This window comes from Podarcis filfolensis (genome assembly GCF_964270895.1).
Source record: "Podarcis filfolensis genome assembly, chromosome: 3".
Taxonomy (NCBI): domain Eukaryota; kingdom Metazoa; phylum Chordata; class Lepidosauria; order Squamata; family Lacertidae; genus Podarcis; species Podarcis filfolensis.
Window position 1 is genome coordinate 61,245,539 of NC_139606.1, and position 26,124 is coordinate 61,271,662.

At 41.5% G+C, this 26,124-nt stretch overlaps 1 protein-coding gene across 5 annotated transcripts; it reads left to right on the plus strand.

Moving 5' to 3' along the window:
• Positions 1-5,431: 5,431 nt before the first annotated feature.
• LOC310759961 (uncharacterized protein) lies at positions 5,432-24,747 on the plus strand (the record flags this gene model as incomplete). Of its 5 annotated transcripts, none has more annotated exons than XM_083607780.1 (15): positions 5,432-5,518; positions 10,992-11,133; positions 11,974-12,096; positions 12,576-12,695; positions 13,072-13,191; positions 13,844-13,966; positions 14,246-14,328; positions 15,302-15,427; positions 16,385-16,430; positions 17,691-17,824; positions 19,350-19,478; positions 20,700-20,817; positions 21,511-21,645; positions 22,694-22,819; positions 23,680-24,747. In XM_083607780.1, 15 exons carry the CDS (start codon positions 5,432-5,434, stop codon positions 23,799-23,801), a joined length of 1,734 nt encoding a protein of 577 aa, XP_083463906.1. In that variant the 3' UTR covers positions 23,802-24,747. The 5 variants fall into 5 exon arrangements, with proteins under 5 accessions (XP_083463906.1, XP_083463908.1, XP_083463910.1 ...); XM_083607784.1 differs by lacking the exon at positions 5,432-5,518 and adding an exon at positions 6,294-6,379; XM_083607783.1 differs by lacking the exon at positions 5,432-5,518 and adding an exon at positions 6,467-6,540.
• Between the last annotated feature and the right edge of the window lie 1,377 nt (positions 24,748-26,124).

Sequence of the window (26,124 nt, forward strand, 5' to 3'; positions counted from 1 at the left end):
TTCCAAGAAATGTTGTCAAAGGCTTTCTCCGCGTCTATAAAAATTAAAGCTGCTTTGGTGTTTATGTTTGTTTGTAAAAGTTCCAATATGTCTATAATGTTCCTTGTGTTAGTAAACATATGTCTGCCCGGGAGAAAGCCTGCCTGGTCTTTATGGATTATCTCACTTAAAACTTTCTTAAATCTTCGTGCCAAAACATCTGCAAATATTTTGTAATCCACATTTAAAAGGGAGATGGGACGGTAATTCTTGAGTTGTGTCTTTTCAGTTTCTGACTTTGGAATCAATGTGATAAATGCTTCTTTCCACGATTCAGGCGCCTTCTTCCCCTCCATTATTTCATTACTGACCTCCAACAAAGGTTGTATCAAATAATCCTTCAATGTCTTATAGTAGTTAGAGGTCAGTCCATCTGGCCCTGGTGATTTGCCCTGTTTCAGACTCAGGATGGCCTGTTCAATCTCTTGTTGTGTTATTTTGCCATTTAAAATTGTTCTGTTTTCTTCTGACAGCTTTGCTAATCCATTTCTCTCCAAAAATTGTGTAATCTCTATTTCATCTTGTGGCCCTTGAGTATATAACTTTTTAAAATACCTCTGGAAGCACTTTCTAATCTCTCCCGGGTTCTGAATGTTCCTTCCTTCAACCTCTAAGTTTGTTACTGTATTTAATCTTTGTCTCCTTTTCAACTGCCAAGCTAGCAGTTTCCCACATTTATTTGCCGATTCAAAAGTTTTTTGTTTCATTGTTTTAATCTTCCATTCTATTTCCTGATTTATCAGCTTGGAATATTGCGCCTGATAAAGTTTAATTTCTCTCAGAATCGGTTGGGACTTCGGGTTAGATCTTAACTTCTTCTCCAACTCTTTGATACTTTCCAGAATTTTATCTTTCTTTTCATTTTGCAGTCTTTTCTTTAAGGAATTCTGTTGGATCAAGAACCCTCTCATCACAGCTTTACTTGCATCCCAGATAGTTCTTTTTTCCACCGTAGTGTTCAAATTAATCTCAAAATAGTCCTTTAAGGTTTTTTGGGCCTTCTTTACAATTCTTTGATCTCTAAACAGGCCATCATTCATCTTCCATCTAAAGGAGCCGATTGGGATCAATGTCATATCCATTCTCAAGGCGTTATGGTCGGAGCATGTTTTGGGGCAGATTTCCACCTTCCTCACCTTAGGTGCCAGACTTCTAGTTATCCATATTTGGTCGATTCGTGTCCAAGTCAGTTGAGCTTCAGAAAAGAATGTTCCTTCTCTTCCCAAGGGGTTTCTAACTCTCCAGATGTCGACCCAGTCCATATTGTCAGTCATTTCAAAAAAGGTCTTAGGTAGTCTTCCCTCTTTAGTAATGTTCTGGTTCTGTGACTTATCCATATTTGTTGATACGACCCCATTCATGTCCCCCATCATGATGACGTTGTTGTAATCCAGATAGTCCAGCATGATCTCGTGCAACTTCTTATAAAAATCCGATTTTCCTTCATTTGGAGCATAAATTCCTAATATCAAAATTTTTTCTCCTTGATACTGTATTTCTATTGCGAGGATTCTTCCACTTTCGTCTTTAAAGAGAAATTTTGGTGAAAGGCTCTCTTTTGCATAGATCACTACACCTCTCTTTTTAACTGTATCCGATGATATAAATTCTTGACCAAGCCTTTTATTTATTAACACCTTTCTATGGAGCCTAATCACATGCGTTTCTTGTAAGCATATAATGTCCAATTGTTCCTTTTTTAAAATATGAAAAATTTTAGACCTTTTTTCGGGACTGTTACAGCCATTTATGTTCCAACTCAAAAGCTGCAGAGACATCCTGGATAGATCTGGTTATTCTTTCTGGGGTGGTACCTTGTTCTCCGGTCCTTGAGGATCCGAGGGGGCGGGCTCCCCTGGAGGTTCTGGCGCTGGCAATCCAAGTCCTTTGTGGAGGTCTTCTCCGTGTGCTCCCAAAAACTTGTCTCTATCTTCCACTGTTTTGATTTTGATCTTTCTCCCTCTGTAGGTAAAGGATAATCCTTGTGGAAACTCCCACCTGAAGATAATTGCGTTGCTTCTCAACAGTCTTGCCAATTCCGTGTAATTAGATCTAAGGTCCAGCAACTGCTTAGGAATGTCCTTGTAGATTTCAATTCTCTTGCCCAAGATGTCTAGTGACTTTTCGTAGTGCAGGCCCAAAATCTTGTCCCTTTCCTCCTTTGATCTCAATGTTATCAAACAATCTCTGGGCTTCTCCGTCCTTCTGACTCTGCCAAGCCTGAAAGCAGATGCAATTTTAAAGTCTTTTTCCTCTAACTCCCAAAACTTGGCAAATTCCTTAGTTAGAAATTCAATAAGATTATCTTCTTCCACCTCTGGTATTGACCGTATCCTCAAGTTGGTCTCCCTGTTTCGCAGTTCTGTCATCAAAAAGTAAATCTGATGTTCTCCAACTTGTTTGCTGAGTGGTCTTACTTCTTTCTCAAGTTCTTCCAATCTTTGACTAGTATCTTCAGCCAGTTTACGATTTTCACCTACAGCCTCCTTTAATTCTCCAATGGATTGGGCATTCTGTGCAACTTGTCCAGTCAGCTTATTCAAACTTTCTGTGTTCTGTTCAATTTTAGCTGTATGCAAATCAGCCTTCTTGTCCAGAGCCTCCAGTTTCTCCAAAATTTTCTCCAAGACAGAGCTACTTGTCCCTAAAATAGCTAAGTATTTAGCTTACCTTGCAATCCTGCTTGACAAGAAATGGATTTAAAATTCTTGGTATGCACTCAAATGTTTAATTCCTGTTTTAAAAAAACAAACAAAAGCAGATGTTATTTGACTGCATAGTTAATACAGGTTTTAAAAAATGCTTCAAGTATTTAAACAGAGAAGATCTGAAGCACAGTCTGATGTGGTGGGTTATTTTGTTTCAAACTCAAGAGTAGCATTTACTCAGTGCAACACTGTCTCACAGCCTGCTGAGTTTAAGTTGATTGTTCAGAAATACAGTACATGTTCACATTGACTTAATTTATTGGCCTTTCCAAAAATTGCTCAGTAAGAATATATAAGGATTGTCTCACAATGTTCTTGTATCTTACAGTAACCTATCCTAGTGCCACCACCTATTGTGCTGCCACAAATTAATAAAGAGGTTTGGGTTTGGGGCATAAAAGCCAGAGCTTGGTCAGAGCCCCTTACCTGCTTGGGAGCAACAGGAAACCTAAATCTAAGGCCCTATCCTGACGTGAAGGTGCCAATGCTCTTTGCCTCTGAATGCAGTGCCTAATCCACCTAAAGTGCTGAACAATGGTATAAGGGACACACAGAGAAACTTTTCTGCATGTAAGAGCCCTCAATGAATCACAAAAAATATATGCTCAACATATATGGTTGCTTATACCTCAATACCTGCCTCTCTTCTGAATATGAATGTAATTTTCAGTATTCTAGCATAGTTAAAGAATTTATTTTATTTAGTGCGTTTATATCCTGTCTTCCTTTCATCATAGAGCTCAAAGTGGCATATATGGGATTATCAGGTGGTCTCCCATCCAGGTCCTAACTAGTTACCAGACCTGTTTGACTTAAGCTTCAATGTGTGTCCTCAGACCAAGCAATGTAAGCCTAGACATTTAGCAAAATAAAAATGAACTTTTTTATTTAAAAAAGCCAGATTAAAATTAATCACACATTTTTAATGTTATCTGGTAACAACCAACGCAAATGAACACATCTCACAATTCTTCCAGAACTGCACGTCTATGACAAATCCATAATGGGAGATAAATACTGAACATAATAATCTGCACCACTTACTAGACACTTTTAAAGTGATTTATACTTCTAACACTTTTAACGGGAAAGTACAACGGACTCTCTTCAAAAAAAGTTCTGACTAATAAGTAACAGTGCTGTTACTTATTAACCCTACAGCAATAACTCTAAGATGCTCAGCCTAATATGAAATGGAGAAAACCTTAATGTAGCCTAACTTGCTGAGAGAAATATAAATTTATGTCATTTATATACCACCCTTCTGCTGGCCTAAGAGTTCTGTAGAACTGTGATGGTTCTGTCAGGAGCTGATGAAATCTGCTCCCTGATCTAAACTTCTTCCTTCTGTCTTCCCTCAAGGTATAGTTCTTAAGAAGGTACTCAATAATTTTTCAGCTTGATGTTTTATTTTTTATTGTCTTTGCAAATCTCATTAAAGAAAACATTAAAAAACAAAAGCTATGAGCCACCCTCCAACACACACTCCCAAGATACATAAATGAGAGCTAGTTTGGTACAGCAGTTAGAGCGGTTAAAATAATAAGCGTGACACACCCATTCATTAAGGAGCGTTCCTGGTGCATTTGCATGATTTACTGATCCAGCTTGTTTTTTCTGATAAGCCTCTGCTGATGTTGGAAAATTCTACCACCACTATCAAGTGTGACTTGACCATTCAATTACTTCTGATGCAGACAGAGTAGGCTGCCTGTTCCATCGCAGTGTGAGTCACTGAGCTAGGCTTACCAGCTTTCAGAACAGGAGAGCAAGTAATCCTGACATTTACACTCTGAAAGTAAAACCTTCTCAGGTATGTGACCTGTTCCTTGCCATCATAATTTGGAAAATGTTGCAGCCTAATAGTGAAGTCTTTTCTTTCCTGTGTGAAAGTACAGGTACAAGCCCTAATACAATTTGCTAATACAATCTCCCATAATGCTATTTGAAAGTCTTAATACTTAAAGAAGGAAGTATACCATATCAAGGAACCATAGCTCAATGGTAGAGCAACTGCTGATTGGTATGCCCCAGATACAGCAAGGAAAGACTGGAACCACAGACCGCAGCTGCCTGTCAGTGAAGACACTACTGAGCTAGATAGACGAATGAGCTGACTTGGTGTAAGGCAGCTTCCCAAGTGCCAAATAATAATTATACCAAGTTCACTGTGGAGAATGGAAAGTCATAATTAACAACTCTTTTCTTGCTTTGACTTGGGTAAGCTCAATCACATGAAATGAATTGAAAGGGCTTGCATCACACTGTAAATTTTACCTCCAGATGCTGCTCTCAGAGGACATTTGCATGAGCCTGGAGCAATATCCACACACTGCTGCAGTTGAAAGATACTGCAATTACTGTGATAAGTCATTTTTTGTATCTGTTGGGAATGTAATTCTTAAGGATACACCCCCCCCCCTTCTTCAAGATAAGCCCTCCCTGGAAACACTCTTGAGCATCCCATGGAAGCAAGTTTAATCGTGCGGACTTGCCCAGAGTCCTGGCACTGTGTGAAGAAGGCACGATCCACTGATTACTCTGCACACCTTTTCGCCTTTCTCAACAAAAGGTCTGGTGCTCAACTAGGAGCCGCAGCTAGTTACCAGCAGCTGTCTGGCAGGGCACGTGCATGCCGACATGCGTGTTCGAGGCATCCATTTAGGGCCCTCGGTGCGGCTAGTATGCCGGGAGCCTGCCAAGGACTCTCCTTCCCCCTAGCTACACCTCGTCGCCCTTCAACTGACTGGTCGGGGTGGCGAAAGATGGAGGCAAGTTAAAACGTTATCAGGCGCCGCTCGTCGCGCGGAAAAGACTAAACAGAAAGCGACGCTCCCCCCCCCCCGCCTGCTCTTGAGGGGCGAGGCGGGCCGCTGTCTTTGGCCCCGCCCAGCCAGCCTCGTTCCGGCCTACCTGTTTCCTCTCCCCGCCCCATGGGGGAAAGAGGCGGGAGGGAACGGGGAGAGATGACGGGCCCTGGTCCCAACAAGGGAGGCTGCGCGCAGTGTGTGTGTGAGGGAGATGGGAGCCGCCTCTAGTCCCCCTCCCCCTCCGTTCCTCCCGCCCTTGTGAGGCAGACCAAGCCCCTCCCCCGCCTTCAGTTAGAAAAAGGGAGGGGGTTGCGAAGGGAAGAACTCGAGGGATTTTTTCAAAAAATAACGGCGTCTGGAAGCGGGGGGGGGGGGAGAGTTGCCGAGCGCGCTAACGAGGCTTCTCGCGCCGGAGCTCCAAAAGCTGGCGGGGGGGGGGCGTTTGGAGGGAGCGGCACCCATGGCGCCCGAGGAAGAACCCGAGCAGGCAGAAGACCTCTCTGGCTCCAGCCTTCCTCGGGCCGTTCGAAGTCCTGCGTTGGCTATGGCTCACCCTTCTCTGAGCGACAGCTCCGTTCGGCTCTCTACCGCTCGGCGGCCATTTCCAGTCACGGCGAAGGAAAAGAAATGGGGGGCGGCGGGGGAGAGAGACAGAGAGGAAGGAAGAACCATAGAGAGAGAGAACCACTTTCTGCGACGTTAGAATAGCACGATTGCATCACTTCCGCTCGGAGAAAGGGCGGAGAGGAAATATGACCTCTTTACCTTGGCGTCCCCGGCTACCCGTATGAAAGATGCCGGTTAAGAAGCGGCCGAGGCGGCGTGAGTGACGCTAGCTGCCCTGGCAGGAAGTCTTCGGCGTCACGTGATCTTTCCTTGCGTTGGAAGGACGCAGGGAGAGGGAAAAGCCTATGCTGCTGAGGCGCATGCGCCTGTCGCGCTTTTTTTTTCTTGTTAGTTAGAGTCTGCGCAACAATTCACGGGTAAAAAATAGGGTTGATTGCTCGAGTCTTCAGAGTTTTGCTATAGCTGCGGGATTACGCCATAGTTTTGGGGAAAACATAAGGGCAGATAATTTCGGGTTCTCATTATGTTGCTCATTTAGGAAAATGTTCGTGCATAGGGTTAGCAGCGAAATTGTATAACTGCCTTAAAACCAGCCATTGAGCTGCGTTCCTTGGTCCAAATCCAGGATACTGTACAACCTCCTACTTTGCACTTCTCTTTTTAGCTTATTGTGCCCTTTCTTGGGAAAAGTATAGAACGGCATTTTTCAGTCTTTTGAGTCCGTTGCTGCAAAAAGAATGACTAGTTATGTGGCATCTTAAAACAAATTCATGCCACAATTAATTTGTTACCCTGTAAGGTGCCAACCTAGCAGTTCGAAAGCGCGTCAAAGTGCAAGTAGATAAATAGGTACCGCTCTGGTGGGAAGGTAAACGGTGTTTCTGTGCGCTGCTCTGGTTCGCCAGAAGCGGCTTAGTCATGCTGGCCACATGACCCGGAAGCTGTACAGCGGCTCCCTCAGCCAATAAAGCGAGATGAGCGCCGCAGCCCCAGAGTCGGCCACGACTGGACCTAATGAATCATAGAATCATAGAATAGAATCATATGATCATAGAATCATAGAATCAATGGTCAGGGGTCCCTTTACCTTTAAGGTGCCACAAGACTCTTCTTATTGTTTTAGAACAGCGTTGTAGCATCACAACATCCATTTAATGTAGGTTGGACTGAGAGACAGCAACTTGTTCCTTGCCATCCAGTGAGCTTCTGTACCTTTGGGGCTAACACAGCACATTTCCCAGCCATCATCAGTTCCATCCCCATCAATCCCAACCATCATTACTTAGCATTTCGATTTCATAGAACCCATGTTTTAAAACTGGCTAACTGACCCTATCCATTTTCACATGGAGTGTCCTGGGGAAATGATCCACTGTTATTAAAACCTAGACTTGTCCATCCATCAAAATGAAAGATGCTCCCAACCTCTCAACACCTTCCCCACGGTGTTTGCCTAGCTGGCATGGTTTTGCCATATATGAGCACTTAAGTCCACAAAGTGACTTGGGACTTTAGAGTATCCCTGTTTCAACACGAGACACCTTATTAACAGCACAATCTGACCTGGGCACGTACAAACTGTCCAAATCCCTCATTTCACATTGTCATTTGGGCTTCACAGAGAGCCAAAGCACACCTCTTGTAAATACCTTATAAGCAACAATTTACGAAAGAAATAAAGCAGCTTCTGTCATCTATCGCTTTTACATTGTGGGTCTTTACAAAATTGAATAGGTAGGGAAAGAAGCCGTATTGTATACTTTGTGACTCTAAGGACAGAACACATCAATAGGTGGCACTCTTCACTCATGCTGCTATCGTTATATATCACTTAGTAATAGTATAAGTATAAGCAATTTAGGTATAGTATAGTATAGTATAGTATAGTATAGTATAGTATAGTATAGTATGTGTTTTTTCTGGGGGGACGCAGGGGTCCCCTAAACATTTTTTGAACCTTTGTGCTTTTGTCCATTTACTGTATTTATTTTTCCCAATTTGAACTATAAAATGGTGATTTTCTTGAGTCAAAATGATAGTATTCCTAAACATTGTTTTAGAAAAAAGCACTGAGTATAGAATAGTACAGTATAGTATTATTATTATTATTATTATTATTATTATTATTATTATTATTTACTAATAGTATAAGTTATAAAACAAATGCATAGAATAAAAATGGAAGTAGAGGGAATATACAGCTGGGATTAGGGATGGGAGACTGACAGCTGGGGCAGGATAGTTAACACTAGGCAGAACCAGGGCTCACAGTGTCCCCACTCTTTGTACTGGTTCCATTCCTGTGATCCAGCAGATTAACAAGCAATAATTTATTAGGTCAAGTTATTCAGGGCACAGCTATACCCGTATGTATACTTAGAAGTACCGGTAAGTCCCACTGTGATCCAGCGGACTTACTCCTGAATGTATCAGATGATCATCTTCATTGGCTTATGTTTTGCATGTCAAGGTATGACCTTAAAGGAATAAAATGAAGTTGGCTATTCTGCTACCACTGTGTTTTCCAGAAAAGTGCTTCAGATCATACATTTCCAGGGGAGAAATAAGTGAAAGCAAGTAAAATAAAGTAATAAATAGAGGCAATCTTTCAGATACTTTGGTCCCAAACAATGAACAGCTTTAAAGGTCATCAGCTCTTTGCATTGGGCTCTGAATTTGAGAGGGTGGATATGATTAAGTGAGAGAATGAGAGGAGGGGGTGGAGATGGAGGGTGCTTTTTTATCATTTTTCTATTTCCTGCAAATGTTACCAGCCCTAATTTAAGGTTTTGACGTGTATACAGCCCTGAGCATCTCATTGTCTAAATGCTTGGCAGACTGCCTTTCCCAACCCAAGTTTTCGACCAAGCGCATCCCTGCTTGCTATGCTGGCGATAGGTGTTGCCCATATGCAGAGCAGGACCTTCTCTGTGACAGCACCACAATTGTGGAAATACCTCCCATTGTTGAAATGACTGCCCCCTTCAGTATTGTCAATTTGTTGCCATTTGAAGGGCATTTATGCATTCAGGCCTTTGGAATAAATTGAATATTTGCACCATGTGGTACTGTATTTTTCGCCCTATAGGACGCACTTTTCCCCCTCCAAAAATGAAGGGGAAATGTGTGTGTGTCCTACGGGGCAAATGCAGGCTTTCGCTGAAGCCTGGAGAGCGAGAGGGGTCGGTGCGCACCGACCCCTCTCACTCTCCAGGCTTCGCGCAGCTCTCCGCAAGGCGCGGGAGCCCGGCACTGGGCTCCCACGGCTTGTGGAGAGTTGCCTGTTCTGGGGGCTGGGGTCGGGGAAAGCTTGGGCTTCCCCCGCCCCAGCCCCGCGCCTGGGGGGGAAATAAATTTTTTTTCCTTTGTTTCCCCCCCAAAAAAACTAGGTGCGCCTTATGGGACGGTGCGTCCTATAGGGCGAAAAATACGGTATTTATATTTATTTTATGTAGGATTTCATGTACTGATTGTGATAGCTCAGTTGGTAGAGCATGAGACTCTTAATCTCAGGGCTGTGAGTTCGAGTCCAATGTTGGGCAAAAGGTTCCTGCATTGCAGGGGGTTGGGCTAGATGATTCTTGTAGTTCCTTCCAACTCTACAATTCTAGTATTCTATGCTTGGAGGCAGTGGCCAGGAAGTGAGGATGAAATTTGGCTTAATAGAAGTCAGGACAGACTAAGATAAGAAAAGAGGTGGTAAAGAAACAGCTAAGCTACTTTAAATGAATTCAAATCTCCAGGGCCTGATGAGCTGCATCCAAGGCTACTAAAGGAGCTTGTGGGTGTAATCTCAAAGCCTCTGTCTATAATCTTTGAGAATTCTTGGAGAACAGGTTAGGTTTAGGTCCCTGCAGACTGGAGGCGGGCAAATGTTTCCTCCCCGCCCCCAGTAACTACAAACTGGTCAACTTGATGTAGGTAGTAGGAAAATGATGCTGCGATTACTAAGACCCATTGTTTCCCCATCATCCTGGAAAAAAGTAGCAAGTGTGGTGCTGCAGTGTTTTGCTCCTAGGAGTTGGCTCCTGTGGTGTCCTTATAAGCAACTTGGATGAAGGAATTGAGGGGATGCTCATCAAATTTGCAAATGACATCAGAGTGGGAGGGATAGCAAACTAAATATTAATGATTGTGGTTGCATTTGTGTATTCTGCGTTTGCCTACGTGAAGTATTCAAAGCCATTATGGCCGGCCGGCCAACCAGACAGTACTATTGTTTCTGTCTGGTAGAAACTGGAATTTCTTGTTAGTTTATTATTATTTTTTGTCTTTTCTGATTGGCAGCTCAGTTGTAGAGGTGGAGCCCAGCAGGTGTGCTACCCTCACCCATGATGTCACTCCACAATATGCAAGCATTCTTTTGTTTGTTATCCTAGAGGCTGGTGCTGCTAGCCTTCCAAAACAGTTGACCTTATTGTTGGCATACAAAACATGATTTCTCTGCTACAGAACAGAGGTGGATTCTGAATGTACTGTTTTTGTTTGACCGCCTAATTTTTCTCCTTCCTAAGATAGAGGAAAGGTGATCACCACCGGCTGCAGCCTAAAGTTTTAAAAGTATTTCTTATGCTTCGCAAGAGAGAACAGCAGTTAGATTTTGCTCAGCCATGCTGCTTGGACACAGAAAGCAGCAGTAGCTTTCCCTCCCAACTTGTCTAGATAATTATTTTTTGAGTTATCTAGATCGCAATCTGCCAGTACAAGGGAACACAGGAGCAACAGTGGCAGTACAAACTCTCAGTCTGCATTTCTGATTTTCTGTTGGATCCGAAAGTTAATCATGGGTCAGCTGTGTACAAAGTGTGTCCAGTTGCTTTGTGACTTGGCTCTCTCAGTAAAAACACTGTCTTCGGGTCTGGTGCAGGATATTCAGGAGTGCTTGGGTCAGATCCATGAGTGCCCCTGTCTGAAACGGAAAAACTTTAAAACAAAGCAGCTATACAAGCCTGCCCTTCAGACCCAGGAAGAGGAGATTGCTCAGGAGTTTCTGCAGCACATTGAAAGAGGTAAGAAGTTTCTGTTATGAAGGTGGGGCAGCCAAAGTTGGAGAGATGTTTACTTGAGCTCGGTTGCTTTGTTTAAGATCATGCAGTTCAGTGATTGTATAAAGTGAATGACACAGAGCTGTTTATGCTTCTGCTCTTATAAGCAATGAAGGGAGAATGGGGGAACCAGTATTTCACCAGCACCAAATATTCAGGCAAAGCAGTGGATCCCAGTTCCAGGCCGATTTATTAAATTACTCTCATTCAGCATTTGAAATCCCAGTTCTACAAAAGGCATCATAGCAAGGGGTAGACCTGTTAGCCTCTTGCATAAAAGCAACAAGAAATATTGTGGCATCTTAAAAGACTAACAAACACATACCGTACTTTTGCTACAAGCACGAGCACTTTCCTAAGCCAACATTGAAATACTCTCTGTAAAAACCTATTAGGTATTAGAGGATTGGAGTTGAATTTATTATTTGAAAACAGAAAGACATCAAATGGAATGCTGTCCTTCCAACTCTTAAGTGCTCCCATCTTTTGTTTTCATCCTTGATAATCAAGGAAATAGCATGGCTAAGCAGGTTTGCTAAATACAGTAACAGAAATCCAAGTTTGGAATGTCCCAACTACTCTCACAAACTGGCATATATAACAACTTTTTTATCACATGAGGTTTGGACTGCAAAAATTCAGCTCTATCTAGTATGCTAATTTTAAAGGAGAGAATATTTCTACATGGAAGTTTGTCTCTGTCGTGTTTTATCTGTTGCTTTAAATTCTGTGCATTTGGACTCTTCAGGTATTTAACTTCTTCTGACACAATTCAGACTCTGTTATTATCACATCTTTCTTAAGGTTTTGAAATGTCACCACTTGGCAAGGTCTCCCTAGAGGCTCTGAGGACATTGGCGTTTTCAGAGAACCCCGGCTTACAAAAGTCTGCTGCTCTCTATTACTTGAACATAAATCATCAAAACTGTAAGATCCATTCCATACTCTCTTTTTAAAAAATTTGTAGAAACCTGGAGAAGCAAAACAATTTCTCCCAAACGTAGCTGAGTTGTGCCCAAGGCAGTCTTACTGGTTCCCTAGCATGTGTGAATTGGGTCTAGCCCCTTTTAATGCAAGTTCTGTGGATTTACTTGGAGCCCAGATAATGTGGCACAACTTTTGCAGTTACTAGTCTCCCATTTTATTATTTTATAGAGGTGGGCGAGTGCTAGCTGGCTTTTTACCCATATGAGAGGTTGGCAGAAGAGGGGCTAGTAAAAATAAGTAATACAGGTTTAGTTTTCACGTGAGTTTGCACAGACAGCTGAAAGGAGGGCTACAAGGTATTTTGAAAGGCAAAGTAGGCCATTTAGGTGTTGCTCCAAAAGCATCAAGTGTTTGAAGATGTAAGGGACAAGTGTTCCAGAAGAGCTTTTTGCAATCAGCATTTCATCTCATTCTTGCAGTGAACATCCAGCTGCCTCGAGAGCATCTGGAAATATACTATGCTTTGTTGAAGTCTAATGACTTGGAGGTTCAGCAGATTTCATCGTCGTCCCTTGTGAATTTCTTACTGGAAGGAAATGGTGAGTAAATGCCCAAGATACCATATCCTGAAGTCTCCATCAGCATCAGCTGTGATCTTAGGAACTACCACTGTCCAGTTGCCCTGGTATTTTATTTGAAGGGCAGGATATAAATTCCTATACTAAAAAGTGATAATCAGTAGGATGGATGTTTGCCCTGATAAAATGTGGGGTTTTTTTTGGGGGGGGGGGAGCATTCATTCAGAGGATGGGTTTTGCTTACTTCTCGTTCCAAAGGGGTGAGAAATCATTTATTCCGGTGTAAGATGCACTAGTGATATTGTGCGCTGATGGCAATCCTTTTCTCTCTCCAGTATATAGCTGAATTAAAGGCACTGTAAACATAACATTTACTCCTGCTTTTACTGACAAACAGTAACCAAGGATCATGTCGTCCAAATGGATCTAATTGAGCCAATTCTGGAACTGCTTGAGTCTGAAGATGCCACAGTCCAGTGTAATTCCTGTGCCTGCATAATGACACTAGCTGTCACAGGTGAGGAGTGTGTCCAAAGCATAGCGCAATAATCAGGTCCAGGGACAATGTCACATCCACACCTTGTGATTGAGAGGTAATGATGTGCCTTATCGTTATAGAAATTCTGAATCAAGAAGAGCTGAATTCTGCGAGCAGAGTGGATTATTCACATTGGTATGCTATAACTAGTCGTGGTCAGTGTAGTGGGGCAGAGCTTGTGGAGGCACACTTCTGACACCAGTTTGACTGCAGCTTACCTGGATGGCTCTGGGTGGTGACACGCTTGGTGCTTCACAGACACACAAGTGGAGCCAATGCAGTCCTCCAGGATTGCCTAAGAACTGCCTAGTCACTGGCCCCATACTGTGCAATAAATATAAAGTTGGCCTTGGAGTCCTGGGTTCAGATATTAATAAATGATGAAGTGTACTTTCTAAAGTCAGGTTTTACTTCAAGGTGACCCATAGCAATAAGCTTCTTCACAAAAACCTGATGGTAAACTCTTAACATGATTCATTCTGCCACTAGGCACCCAGGACCCCCAACTCATATGCTGCAGCTGTTTTGTGCTGTCCACTCTCTGTACTTTAAAGTGTGCCTGGAGGAACATGGATACTTCTTCCTCCAAAGAAACCTCATTGATTTCTATTTTGCCCTGTTGTTTTGCCAGATGTCAGCCATGAAGCCATCGCAGCAGCAGGAGGAGTGGTACCCTTACTGGCCCTTTCTAAATCCTATGATCCAAGAGTCCAACAAAATGCAGTTGGAGCAATTTTTAACCTCACACAATCAGGTATTAGGCTGCAGGGGATTTATTTCAATGGGCCAAGTGCATTGACACAGAAATTTGTGGCAAGGGAAACTTATCGTCAAAGCTATTGTTTTCTTTAAAATGAAATGTTTTACTTCAAGTACAATGCTAAATCATGTCTACTCAGTGGGAAAGCCAATTGATTCTAACTGGGCTTATTCCCAGAAAATGCTATTTTTAGCTCTTATCTATGCAGTGATGATAAGGAGAATGTTCATTTGGTCAAAATAGCTCATTAGCAATACCACTCTTCCCTTGCAGAACGGATTCAGCAAATTTTGTTTCGACAAGGTGCTCTTCCAGTCCTCACCCTTTTGTTACAGTCTCCCGATTCGGAAGTACAGGTAAACTTGACATTAAAACAGAAGTTTTTGAGCATTCAAAGCTGTGGAAATAGTCAGCTGCTCAACTGAACCTACAGATGCAGGAAAAGATAGACGAGACAGTAGTCTTTTAACATTTTAACTTCCAGAAATTAGTAATTCAATGGTGTTGCACATACTTTTGCTTGGAGGGGGGTACTACATATGTTTGTGCACCTTGGAAATGAACTGCTAAGCTTTTTAGTGAAATGAAAAAACAGGTCATTGCAGCTTGAAGAAAGGTGCTCGTTTCATAGTTCAGATTTGTTGTAGGGTTAAAGAAAATAGCCAGAGGGTATTCCAGTTCCTCAGTTCTGTTCTCAACTTTTGTTTGGAAATAGCTATTAATAGGCACTAACCTGTTTGAGATTCAAGAACTGAACAAATACTTCTTTCTCATCTTCAAATAGGCTAGTGCAAGAGAAATGCAAACATGTAAAATACATGACTGGAGTGTAGATTTTTATTCTGTTCTTACTATGACTCCTGAGAATTGTAAACAGCCTCATGATGAGTATTTTATGAATGCAAGGAATGCCATTTGCCTAGCAGAATCTATGCAGTATGCCTAGCAGAAGGGGACAAAATAGTGTGTGAGTGATTTGTTAAGAAAAGGGATCTGGTCATCTCACCGATGCAGTATTGTCCCCCTTTTTTGACTCTTAGACATCCAGACTCTCTACACAGTGTGGACTGTAGTGATCACAGTTGTGTCTCATTGGACAAATATTCTTTTTTCCTGGGACATTCCCAAAACTCCTGGAGGTGTACTACAGTGCCAATCCAGAAAATGCAGGGAGATGCTGTATGCAAATACTCTCTCAATTTTATCACCCTAGGAACGCCATCATCAGTCATGGTCCTTTTCATTTGCTGTGAGGTCTTGACCACAGTTTAAGAACCCTTGGCCACAAGCTTTCCTTTCTCAAAATCACAACACTTCTCTTTCTTACAGTATTATAGCTGTGCAGCTCTGAGCAACATGGCCACAAACTCGCAGCACCATAAAGCCATGCTCCAAACCGGTGATAGGTTTCTTCTGCGGATGCTCCTTTTCCTTCTGTCTTCATCTGTGGACAAGGTAAAGCTGTGGATTATGCAGGTTTGTTTTACTAACAGCCCCCCCTGGTTTATTCAGAAATATTATTTTGATACCAGTGGGGTGTATTTCCAAGTAAGGTATGCTTAGGACTGCAGGCTAAATATCTTGTGTATAGGGAAATGACTGAAAAGATGCTTTCTTTAGCATGGGGGCGCAAGAATACACAAAGGCTGGAGTTAGCTAGATGTGGCATCTTCCATGAATTTCTAAGAGATCAAACTCAGAATCTCCTACAGTCAGAGGGGATTCCATGTTTAAATAATGGTGAGATCTCTTGGTTCAATATTTTCATTATCATAGTGATGGCCTGGGAATATAGGGATGGGCTTTTTCCTAATCTCTGCCTGGAGAAGATTGTGAGGTAGTGTGGAGAGTAAAATTTCACAATTACAGATCTTCCCAAACAAATGCAAAATTATCTGGATTGTTCACTGAGGCTGCATACACACCATGCATTTAAAGCACGTGACTTCCCTCATTCTGAGCACTGTAGTTTACCCCTCACAGAGCTTCCATTTGTAGCACTGTTAAACTACAGCTCCATTATTCTTTTCTTTTTGGGGGGATTGTCATGTGTTTTAAATATGTTTTAAATATATGGTGTGTATGCACCTTAAATCAAGAGCAATTTGTTCTTCTGAAAGGCTACACATCCTTGTACTTTTAGGCACCCGTAAGTGGCGCTTTTTGAGTATCTCTGATATCTATGGGGCACTTTCACAGTTGGCTTTAAAGGCTTAGTTTTGCCTCATGTTGCCACAGAGGACATGCTTACATTTTAACTTTACCCATCATTGACACATAATCCTGTCAGAACATTTTGGAGGTTTAGCAAGTATTGCACGAAGCTATTGTGGATCAGTCAGCTTTGTGGCCTTTTCACAGCCAAAAGTTCTTTCTCTGTTGGGTTCTGATTTCTTTGTTTTCTGCAACTAGGTTTCCAACCAGGCTTGTGTCTGTCTCAGGAATTTAGCCGCGAGTGGTAAGTACTACAGTCTTAGCATGCTAATAAACGAAAAATTACAGCCACTTAAAAGATACAAAAATAGAACCCCCTCCTTCCTGTGTTTTGTACAGTCTAGCCTCTGGAAGGAATGTCCTCAAGTCACTCTTTGTTCTTTTAAGTAAGATGAATACCATGTTTTGGTTTCAGGCACGTGGATGGTGTGACTTTTTTTTTTTAAAGTTAATGAACCCTTCAGTTACCAGAGGCTGTGAGAGTGACAGTACTGTTGTTCTAAAGTATACCAACAAACACAGATTCAGTTTTTTAGAGAAGGTGACCGCAAACCAATCCAGCATTCAGACTGATGTAAAGATTAGTAAAACTTGATTGACCAATACCTTACAATGCTCAAGGCACATTTCTGCCACAGATGTTTGGGGCGGGAGAAAGATCATGTGGAAGTTTTACACCATCTAGAAAAGGAGTAAAGAGACTGAAGAAGGAGTTGGTGAAAAATATCCCTGGCCACTGACATTTTTGCTCATGTGCTTGTAATGAAAGATGTCTCTCTGTGTTTTAAATCGACAAGCAAGATCATTAATATGGATTATAACTACAAATCCATACACTTCCTTTTACCATTCTTAAACTGTCAATTCTGTGAGGATAAAGTAGACAAGAATAAGGATACACACACACACACACACACACACACACACACACACAGCTTTTTCTGGGGGGGCCGCAGGGGTATGCATACCCCTAAACATTTTGTGAATCTAAGTTTGGCCTCATTGAGGGGCAGTATTTCAATAGTATTCCTATGAATAGGAAAATGAGAGTACCCCTATACATTCCCCCCCGAAAAAAAGCACTGGTTTTTGTGTGTGTGTGTGTGTGTGTGTGTGTGTGTGTCAATCACTTGCGCCTAGCAGCTGATTTTGCACAACCACAATCCCAACCAAAGTTACAGAAACACAACTCTTTGTACCCTTTCTATCAATTTCAGTCCCCTGATTCTGAAGAGAATTCTTTCCAGCAGTGCCTTTCTACAAACACCAGTCCAACCCTCTTGTGCAGTTTGGTCTTCATCTTCTTTTGACTTTTCATTAAAATCAGAACCTAAAGTTTAACTTCTATACTGTCATAACATAACATTGCCTGATCTGTGAAGTCCAGCTGACTTGATTGAGTCAGTCTAGAGAAGGCCCCTTTCTCTCACAAATCCTTTTCTCCAAAGCAGCTTCTATTGATCTGCACATATGACCTTGAGCAACCTTCTCATTTTCCAAACAGAGAGTGGTCAGACCAGCATTGTTGCTTTGGAGATCCCGTCCTACCTGCTCCCTCTCCTGGCATCTAACAGGAAAGACATTCAGCACAATTCCATCATTCTTCTCCGGATTTTATCCCAGCACCCAGACAACCAGGTACACATTTCTGTTTTATATTACCCTTTGCCTTGTAAGCTTTAGTCAAAATGTGCATGGCCGTAATGTTCCAAGGCAGCTCAACCTTGAAAGATGACAGTGGACAAAAGTTTCATCAAAGGTAACACATTTAAAATGACAGTTTGACGCGGCCAGGTGATCAGTAGACAATAATTAAAAATTCATTCTGAAAAGGCTTCAGCATGCATTTGAAAGTGTGGGGTGATGTGCATATCCAGAAATAAGGTTGGAAAGGGAGCGCTGGGAACAAATTCTGATTATAATCATATTGGGTTCTAATTTGTCTTCTTGAGATTCACATTCTGTAGCAAATATCCATTTGTGGTTGTGATGGATGGTATAGCTGCTTTGGCATTGGAGAAAATGTTCTGTGACAGAGGAAACCTGAACAATTAATCCTCAGTAGAGATGTTTATATTGTCTTCTGTTGGGTCAGCTTTTCATCTTGGTTTGCCCAGACTACTGGTTTCAATGCCCTCCAGCCTGGGATTGTTTTTTTAAAGACCTTTTCAAGGATTCCCATTCTGCTCTGACCTGAATTCCAAGTGAAGTAGAAAAGGAGCTCTCCATGGGAACCCCAGCAGGAAAACAAACTGTGGGACAAAGCTAACATTTCCAACCAAGATGAACTAATGTTTCAGTGGTTACCAACACTACACTGTGTTCCTAGGGAAGAAGAAATCATTTGTTCTTTGGTGACTTTGGGTTTGGTTGACTTCATAGCACCTTCATTCCTTAACAAACGGAAAAGCCCCACATCTTCATAATATAAACTTGCCTGCAAAAATGCATTCGGATGTGGGAGTGACATACGAGTCTCAATATGGTGGGACACAGGCATCAATAAAACGAATGGAGGTTGTAACATGGGAGGTTTGTGGTGGAACAGGAAAGTCAAATCCTGCATGTGCCACTGGATGCACACACACATTTCAGTAACATCTGATGTGGTTTGGAGGTAGTGGAGGCTCAATTTCTCTGCATTGCTGCCGTGAGTTGGGACTGAAACACGAAGAGACAATTTGTGGAGCTTTTCATAGTTCTTCATAATTGTAGCTCCCAAATTGCAATACACTTGTTGCAGTTCATCCTAAATGTAAAGGGTTTTAAAAACTTAAAGCATATCTCTTTGATTCCTTAGTAATTCATTCACTCTACTCTTTTTGGTGCCTGCTTAAAAAAAAAAAAGCATGTTTGTTTCAAAAGGCCTGTCTGGACATGCAGAATATTGGCATGTGTTTTCTGGTTTTAGTTTATTGCTGATTTTTAATTTTTTTAATGTTTTAAATACTAGTTTTAATTGGGGATTTTTTTTACTGATAATTTTATTGTTTTTATTCTTTTTTTACCCGCTTTGAGCTTTTTATTAACAATCAAGTGATATATATCTATATATCTATATCTCAATCACCCATCTCTAGTCCCATTCACAGTGGTATGGTAGAACCATGTCTCTTCTGCTGCCTTCATTTCAGCTACTCACTGGCTACCTTTCCCTTTGCAGGATGCACTGATGTGTGATGAAGTGCTGCAGGCGGTAGGGAACCTGCTGCTCGCCTGGAAAATGGACCCAGTGATTGTAGGTCACGCTGCCTGCTTTATTAAAAATCTCAGCCTTTCCAGAAGCATAGAGGTGAGTGCCAAGTCTCGCTTTCAGGATTACACATTGTTCTGAAGGCTTCACTTCACTGTTTCTCTTACTAAGTGATATTAAAAGAAGGTTACCAGATTTTTTCCCCAATGAATCTGGGGACACTTTTCAACTTCAGTGGATTTTGTATGGGGACTGATTTGTAAATCTGGGGACTGTCCCCGGGAAACAGGGACATCTGGTAACCTTATAATTAAAATGAAACATCGTCTTTGCTTCATTCAAGGGAGTAAATGACCACGTGTTTCAAAAAGTACACAAGAAAAATCTTACCAACAAATAAAAAGCAAGTTGTGCCTTTTACGCCTTCACTGTAGGCTTTTTGGAAATTTGGCTTTGTTGGTATACATGCTTTTTCAACTAGGTTGTTCCTGGTCCTCCTCCTCCTCCTCCTCCTCCTCCATTAAATTTGTATACTGTTCTCCATTTGAAGACCATAGGGCAGTTCACAACATAAAAGTACAAAATGAGAACACAAAATACATAATAAAACAAAACCAAAAACCAACCAATAACACCCCTTCCCACAAACACATTTAAAAGGCCATAGAATTCTCAACCAACCAAAGGCCTGGTTATAGAGAAACATGTTTGCCTGGCACCTAAGGATATAGAACGAAGGCACCAAGAAAGCCTCCCTGGGGAGAGCATTCCACAAAGAGGGAGCAACTGCAGAAGAGGCCCATTCTCAGGTTGCCATCCTCCAGACCTCTCACGGAGGAGGCACACAAAGAAGGGCCTTAGATGATAATTGCTCAAGAAAGTGGAAACCCACTGTGTATGGATAAATGCTTGCAGGAAATATGCCATATATTCTTGGCTCCTCATACCATCTCCCAGATTGCCTTGTTATCACACACTTGATGGCTTCTTGTGAAATGAAGGCTATTGTAACACATATCATTGCAGACTTACTCTGTATTCATTAATTTCAAGCACATCCGTGTAATTTGAACTCTCCTGGTGGGACAGTCTCAGGGCGTCATGATGCATAACTAGGGCATTTAATAGAACATGCATTTGCATAGATTAAATCCCCACAGATGCCTTTGTTGCACACATTTCTGGGCTTAACACTTGAATAGGCACAGCCCTGAAGGCCCAAGGCAAACTAAGAGCTTGGCATCTATAATTGCGGGTGGGGGGGGGCACCACAATTTTCAGAATGAATGTAACAACATCATCTACTTTTGTTATTTGCAGAGAGTCATAGAAAGTCCATGCATTGAAGGGCTTTTTCAAGCTGTCCAGAGTGTAGACTTTCTAGAAGAGGAATCTCTTCACTGTGTGATGTCTTGTCTTGTTGACCTGATGAAACATGGTAAGGGGGCATTCAGAGTGCTGAGTGGACGGGCTGAGAGCACACACATTTTGTACTCATTGATTTCCATTGCTGCTGCCAACTTTACAGCACAGTGTTATACATGTCTGCTCAGAAGGAAGTGCTGTAGCCTTTACCTATGCAAAAGTCAGTGTGCATAGGGTTGCAGCAGCCTTACAATTTTGGGGCACAGAGGGAACCAAAGGGCAGTCGTAAAAATCAACAGATTCCCACAGTCAGTTCTACGTTATCTCACTGGCTGCATAGCTACCAGAGCTGCTAATAGGAGTGAAACACAGCAGACAAGTGATTTTAATCCCAACTCAAAGAGTTGTATCGGTAACATAGTGTTGACATTGCTAGTAATTTCGCTAGTGCTTCTAGACCAGCGGAGGCAAACATGGTACCCTCTAGGTGTTTACTAGCTGAATGTATGGAAAGGGAGGTAGCAGAGCAGCAGGGCATCAAATTTCCCATCGCTGAAACCCTCCCTAAGGAATCTTCCCACCTATATCTGCTTCTGAACATTTTGACACACCCCCCCATGCATGTATTTCAGTCTTCCGAAATCCATTTTACTGGCCTCCCAAGCTCTGCTAGTGTCTTTTCAGCCTTGGCCCTAGGCCTGTTCATTTGTCTCCTTTTATTTCGACTCTGCTGCTTTAGTCTTTTACTCTGCTCTTCTACCACCAGAGGGAGCCACAGTGCGCATGCTGGAATTGGTGGATGACTCAGTGGTATGCAGTCTGGCAACACTGGCCGGCCAAGTGGAACAAGCAGAGCTTTCGTTCCACGCTGCCCTTGTGATCAAACACCTCCTACAGCACAGTAAGTATCAATGTAAATGATCTGATGTTTGCATTTCCAGCATGCCTGATATCACTCAGGTGACAACAACAGAAGTCCCATGGGCCCAAACAGGTTGAATAGCAGGGGAGAGCACTGTACCAGTCAGCTTTGACAAAACTTTTATTTATTTTCCAATCCTGCTAATTCTAGGATAGTTTTCAGAGAGTTCCCTGGGCTACAATAGGACTCCCTAAGATGTTTGTTTTTTCCTGGACTAAGTGGCAGCTGCATCTATCAGTTGTCTCACACCAGCAGACTCCTTTGGGTGTAAAGAATACATGTTGAGTTCATGGCAGGAGCTTCTGTCTTGTTTGTGTACATCCTTTTCTCAGTATTACATTTCCCTATTGAAGATAGCAACGCTGCACAAAGCCGCTAAAATATTTGTACATCACTGTGCGCCATATGAAGTGATGCTTAATTTGAATAACCAATGATAACATAAACATGTTTCTGTTGAATGCACCATATAATAGCTGTTATAAGTGTTAGATTCAGAATAATCACAGTGAGTGTATATTATTATTATTATAGCAGCCAAAATCAGCAAGAAATCTTATTATTCCGAGTTACTTTATGAACCAAACCTGAAGTTTAAGGCTCTATTCTCCATATCCTACTGGCATTCATGATTGGTATATATGAATTATGAATATTATTAATTAGCATTATAAAATTTTTATTTATTAAGGACTCAAGGCAAATTACATAGTAAACAAATATAAAAAACACAATAAAAATGATCACACTAAACATCTGCCCAAGCATACATTTCCCACCATAAAATTATCATAAGCATTCCCAAACTATGAATACCAATTTATAATTTGTCATTCACCCAACAACTTAGTAACAAGAAAACCAAGTAGTGCATCAGCAATGTAATGGGGTATCAACATTTTACAGTGGGTGTTTACTCAGAAGAAATCCCACTTTGTTCAGTGACTTACTCCCAGGTTAAGTGTGTAAAATGTTGCCTTGTGCATTCAGTTTTGTAATTATTCCTGTCTCCAAATTAATTGCACAGAAGAGGTGGTGTCTTTGTTGAAATCTCATATGAGCAAGGTACAGCAATACCTCATCAAGTATCTTATTCACCAAGAGAATCGCTTTCAGCATCTGGGCATATCCACTCTCTGCATATTACAGAAAGGTATGGACTGCTATATCACTCGCCACATAATATCCCATGGGATTCCTATGCTATGGCGTAACAGCTAAGCTCATCAGTACTTACCAGAAGCACTGCAGCTATAATGCACAGCTGAGTCCTGCCAGTTTCTGGTAATGAAAACCAAAGTCTTCCTTTAAAAAAGGTTTGGTGGAAAGTTAATTGACTCTCCTTTCACTGAGAATGCAATCAGAACTTTATACAGGCTCATTTGCCGTATTCATTACTGGATACGCTTCCTACTGGAACTGAATCTGTTCTCATAATCGCATATATGAATCCTGGAAACAGCTATTTACGGTTCTCATAAAAAAAGTGGGGGGGTAGTCTTCTTTTTTGGCGTTTTTAAAAAATCACAGTGGAAAAGTAGTTATGCATGTACCTTCCAGCAGCAAACAAACCTGACTTACTTTTTTAAAAAATGTATCCGTTAACATGGAATGCAAAATAACTTCCATGCATAAATGTTTGATAAATGGATTAGATTATCATCACACTCTGTGTCTGAAAGTGGGGAACTACCCCTAGCAAAGAAAGCAGGAGGCAAGATTCTCAGGAGACATTGTTGAACAAGTAAATGATCAAAGGATGCATCTTAACTTACTCTTGGAAAGTAATAAAACAACAAGGAATATATTAGGTGTGAGGAATATATTAGGTGTGAGTAATCCTGTTCTCAAAGTTGGTCAATTTGTCAGATTTTTGTAGATCCAAGCTGAATGTAAGAAAGGAGAACAAGCCCTCTCTCCAGTGTTTTGTAAAGTTGTGGACCAGGGCAAGATGTACACATATGACGAGTTGTGCAGGTCTAGAAATAGAGTTGTTGCTTCCATATTTTTTAGATGCAGAGTTTTCATCAGCATTCAACCAGCGCCAGCTGAAGAAGCACCTTGACCAAGTCCGTCAACAAACTGCAGAAACACAGGAGCTTCTCAGTATTGCTGTCAGACATATGGACACCTGAAGCCTTGTTCCACCCTATGTGTTTTGCTCTAGGTGATGTCGCTCTGGGTGGCTAGCTTGTTGCCTCTGTATAGGGAGCTGACTCATAATGTGGGTGTCTCAGCTTCACGCTATGGCTGTGGGCAAATCCACAGCAAGCACATAGGACTTTTAACTTCCATATGGGTGGAAATTAGGGACCAGTTTACACAGTAATGTATTACTGCTCCATTATTCAACGCTTGATGACTCACAGTAGGATGTGTGGGTAGATTCTACTAAAAAGCACTGTGCTTGAAGTTTTATAAAAGGTCTGTTAGTGCTATTTGATGCATGATGGCTGATTCATACAATGCAGCTCATTATTTGATACATGGATGTGCATGCATGGGCCATGCCTGGGGATACTTTCACTATCCTTAGATGTACAGACTGTAGCATTGCATTGTCCTTGTTGAAGCATTCATGAACTGTGAAACCCTATACTGGTAGACTTATCAATCTTGCTCTAGGTTCAGCTCTTCATGCTGCCTAGGTGTTTCTGATGGCCTTAAACTCATCTGCAAGTTGATGGCAGTCTCCCATTTCAGAATACCTGAACCCTAATTTCACCCCTTCCAGATGTCCAGTTGTAAATAGTAAAATCTTAGCTTTTCAAGTGAAATTTTATAATCTTTTATTAAAATCGACATTTTGAGAAAGAAATGTGTGTGAAAAGTATGTATCATGCTAGCTGGTACCATTATATAATGCTACCAAGTCAGCCTATGTTTATACATGAATGACCAATCAGTTCTTTCATTGCCTAAGGATATGTTGTGGTGGAACACTTTACAGCTTTTGAGACCTCAGTTTTCAGCATGAGGATTTTAGCACATTATCCAAAGCATGAATTTGTTAGCACATTTCAGAAAACTGATTAGCTTTCTCCAGGATTTAATTAAAATAGTATTCCTTCAGCTTAAAAACACACACACACACACAACCTAGATGATTTTAACCCAAGAGTGACAAATTCTAGAAAAGCAGTAGATAGCCCATGTCATCCAAATTCACCGCATCCCTATACACACACACACACACACACCAAAAATACCTGGCAGGAACCATCTAGACAATCCTGGATCACTAGTTTTTATAACTGCCTCACTAGCAAATGAGTAGGACTTCACCGACATTCACTTTGATATGTCCTAAAGTGAGAAACTCAAGTATCATCCATTTATCTCTGTTTGCAATTCTCTTTCTGCTGTCCATCAAAACTCTTTCCCTAATTCAAACACTTCAAAAAGTTGTTATGCAGGGTTCCTGACACTGATCCCTCGTTTAATACACGTCATTTTGGAACAGAACACACCTATGGACGTCAGAACAAATTTGCAATAATTTGGAAAAACTTTTGAGCAGTAAATTTGAAACACTGTTGGAATATTTTTCTCTGTAAAAGTTCCCATGAGTGCTACTTTTAACAGAAAATGGATGTTAAGTTGAATTATGGCTGCAATTAAGATGGCAAGGGCATTTATGACACCATGTTATGAATGACGGCACTCTTGATTAAGGGCAGGTAAATTTTACATTGCCCAAATAACAATTCATAAAATGTTTAATTTACTATTTTGATCTCCTATAAACAGAGACCACTATTGTGCTTTAGGAGGAGTCATGACAAAAGAAATAAACTCTTTCCCTCAGTTCCTATCTTCTTGTAATATTCATTGCGGTAACATTTGAGAATAATTGGGTTGGATCCTCCTACAGAAGAAGTCCTTCTTATTGGAGGAAAAGAACCCTTGGATTTAAGTCAATGTCATCTTGGATTAACTGCTTTTGAATGTGCTTAGGAACACAATAAGAGGCTTGCTGGATCACAGCAAAGGCCCATCTCGTTCTGCATCCTGTTCTCAAATTGACTAACCATTTGCAGAACCTTAGCACAACCATATAAGCAGGACTTTAGTACAACAACACTCCCCTTACTTGTGATTCCCAGCAACTGGTATTCAGAGGCATACATATGCTGAAGGTAGGATTCAGTCACACCAATGGCTAGTAGCCATTTTTAGCCTTGTCCCCCATTCATTTGTCTAACCCCCTTTTAAAACCATCAAAGCTGGTGGGCATTGTGACATTGCTCAACTACTGTTGCTTTTATGTTATTTCATGTGACTAGTAGCCCAACTACATGGCTACACTTCAACCCCTGAGCACACTGATTTTCTCTATATATTTAAAAAGTGCAAATGCCCCGATACATCAATAGCTTCTTAACTTGCACGTACAAAGACTTCCACAGCCAACACAGAGCTCTCCTGCCTATAAGGGCTTCCCCTGTTATCTATCAG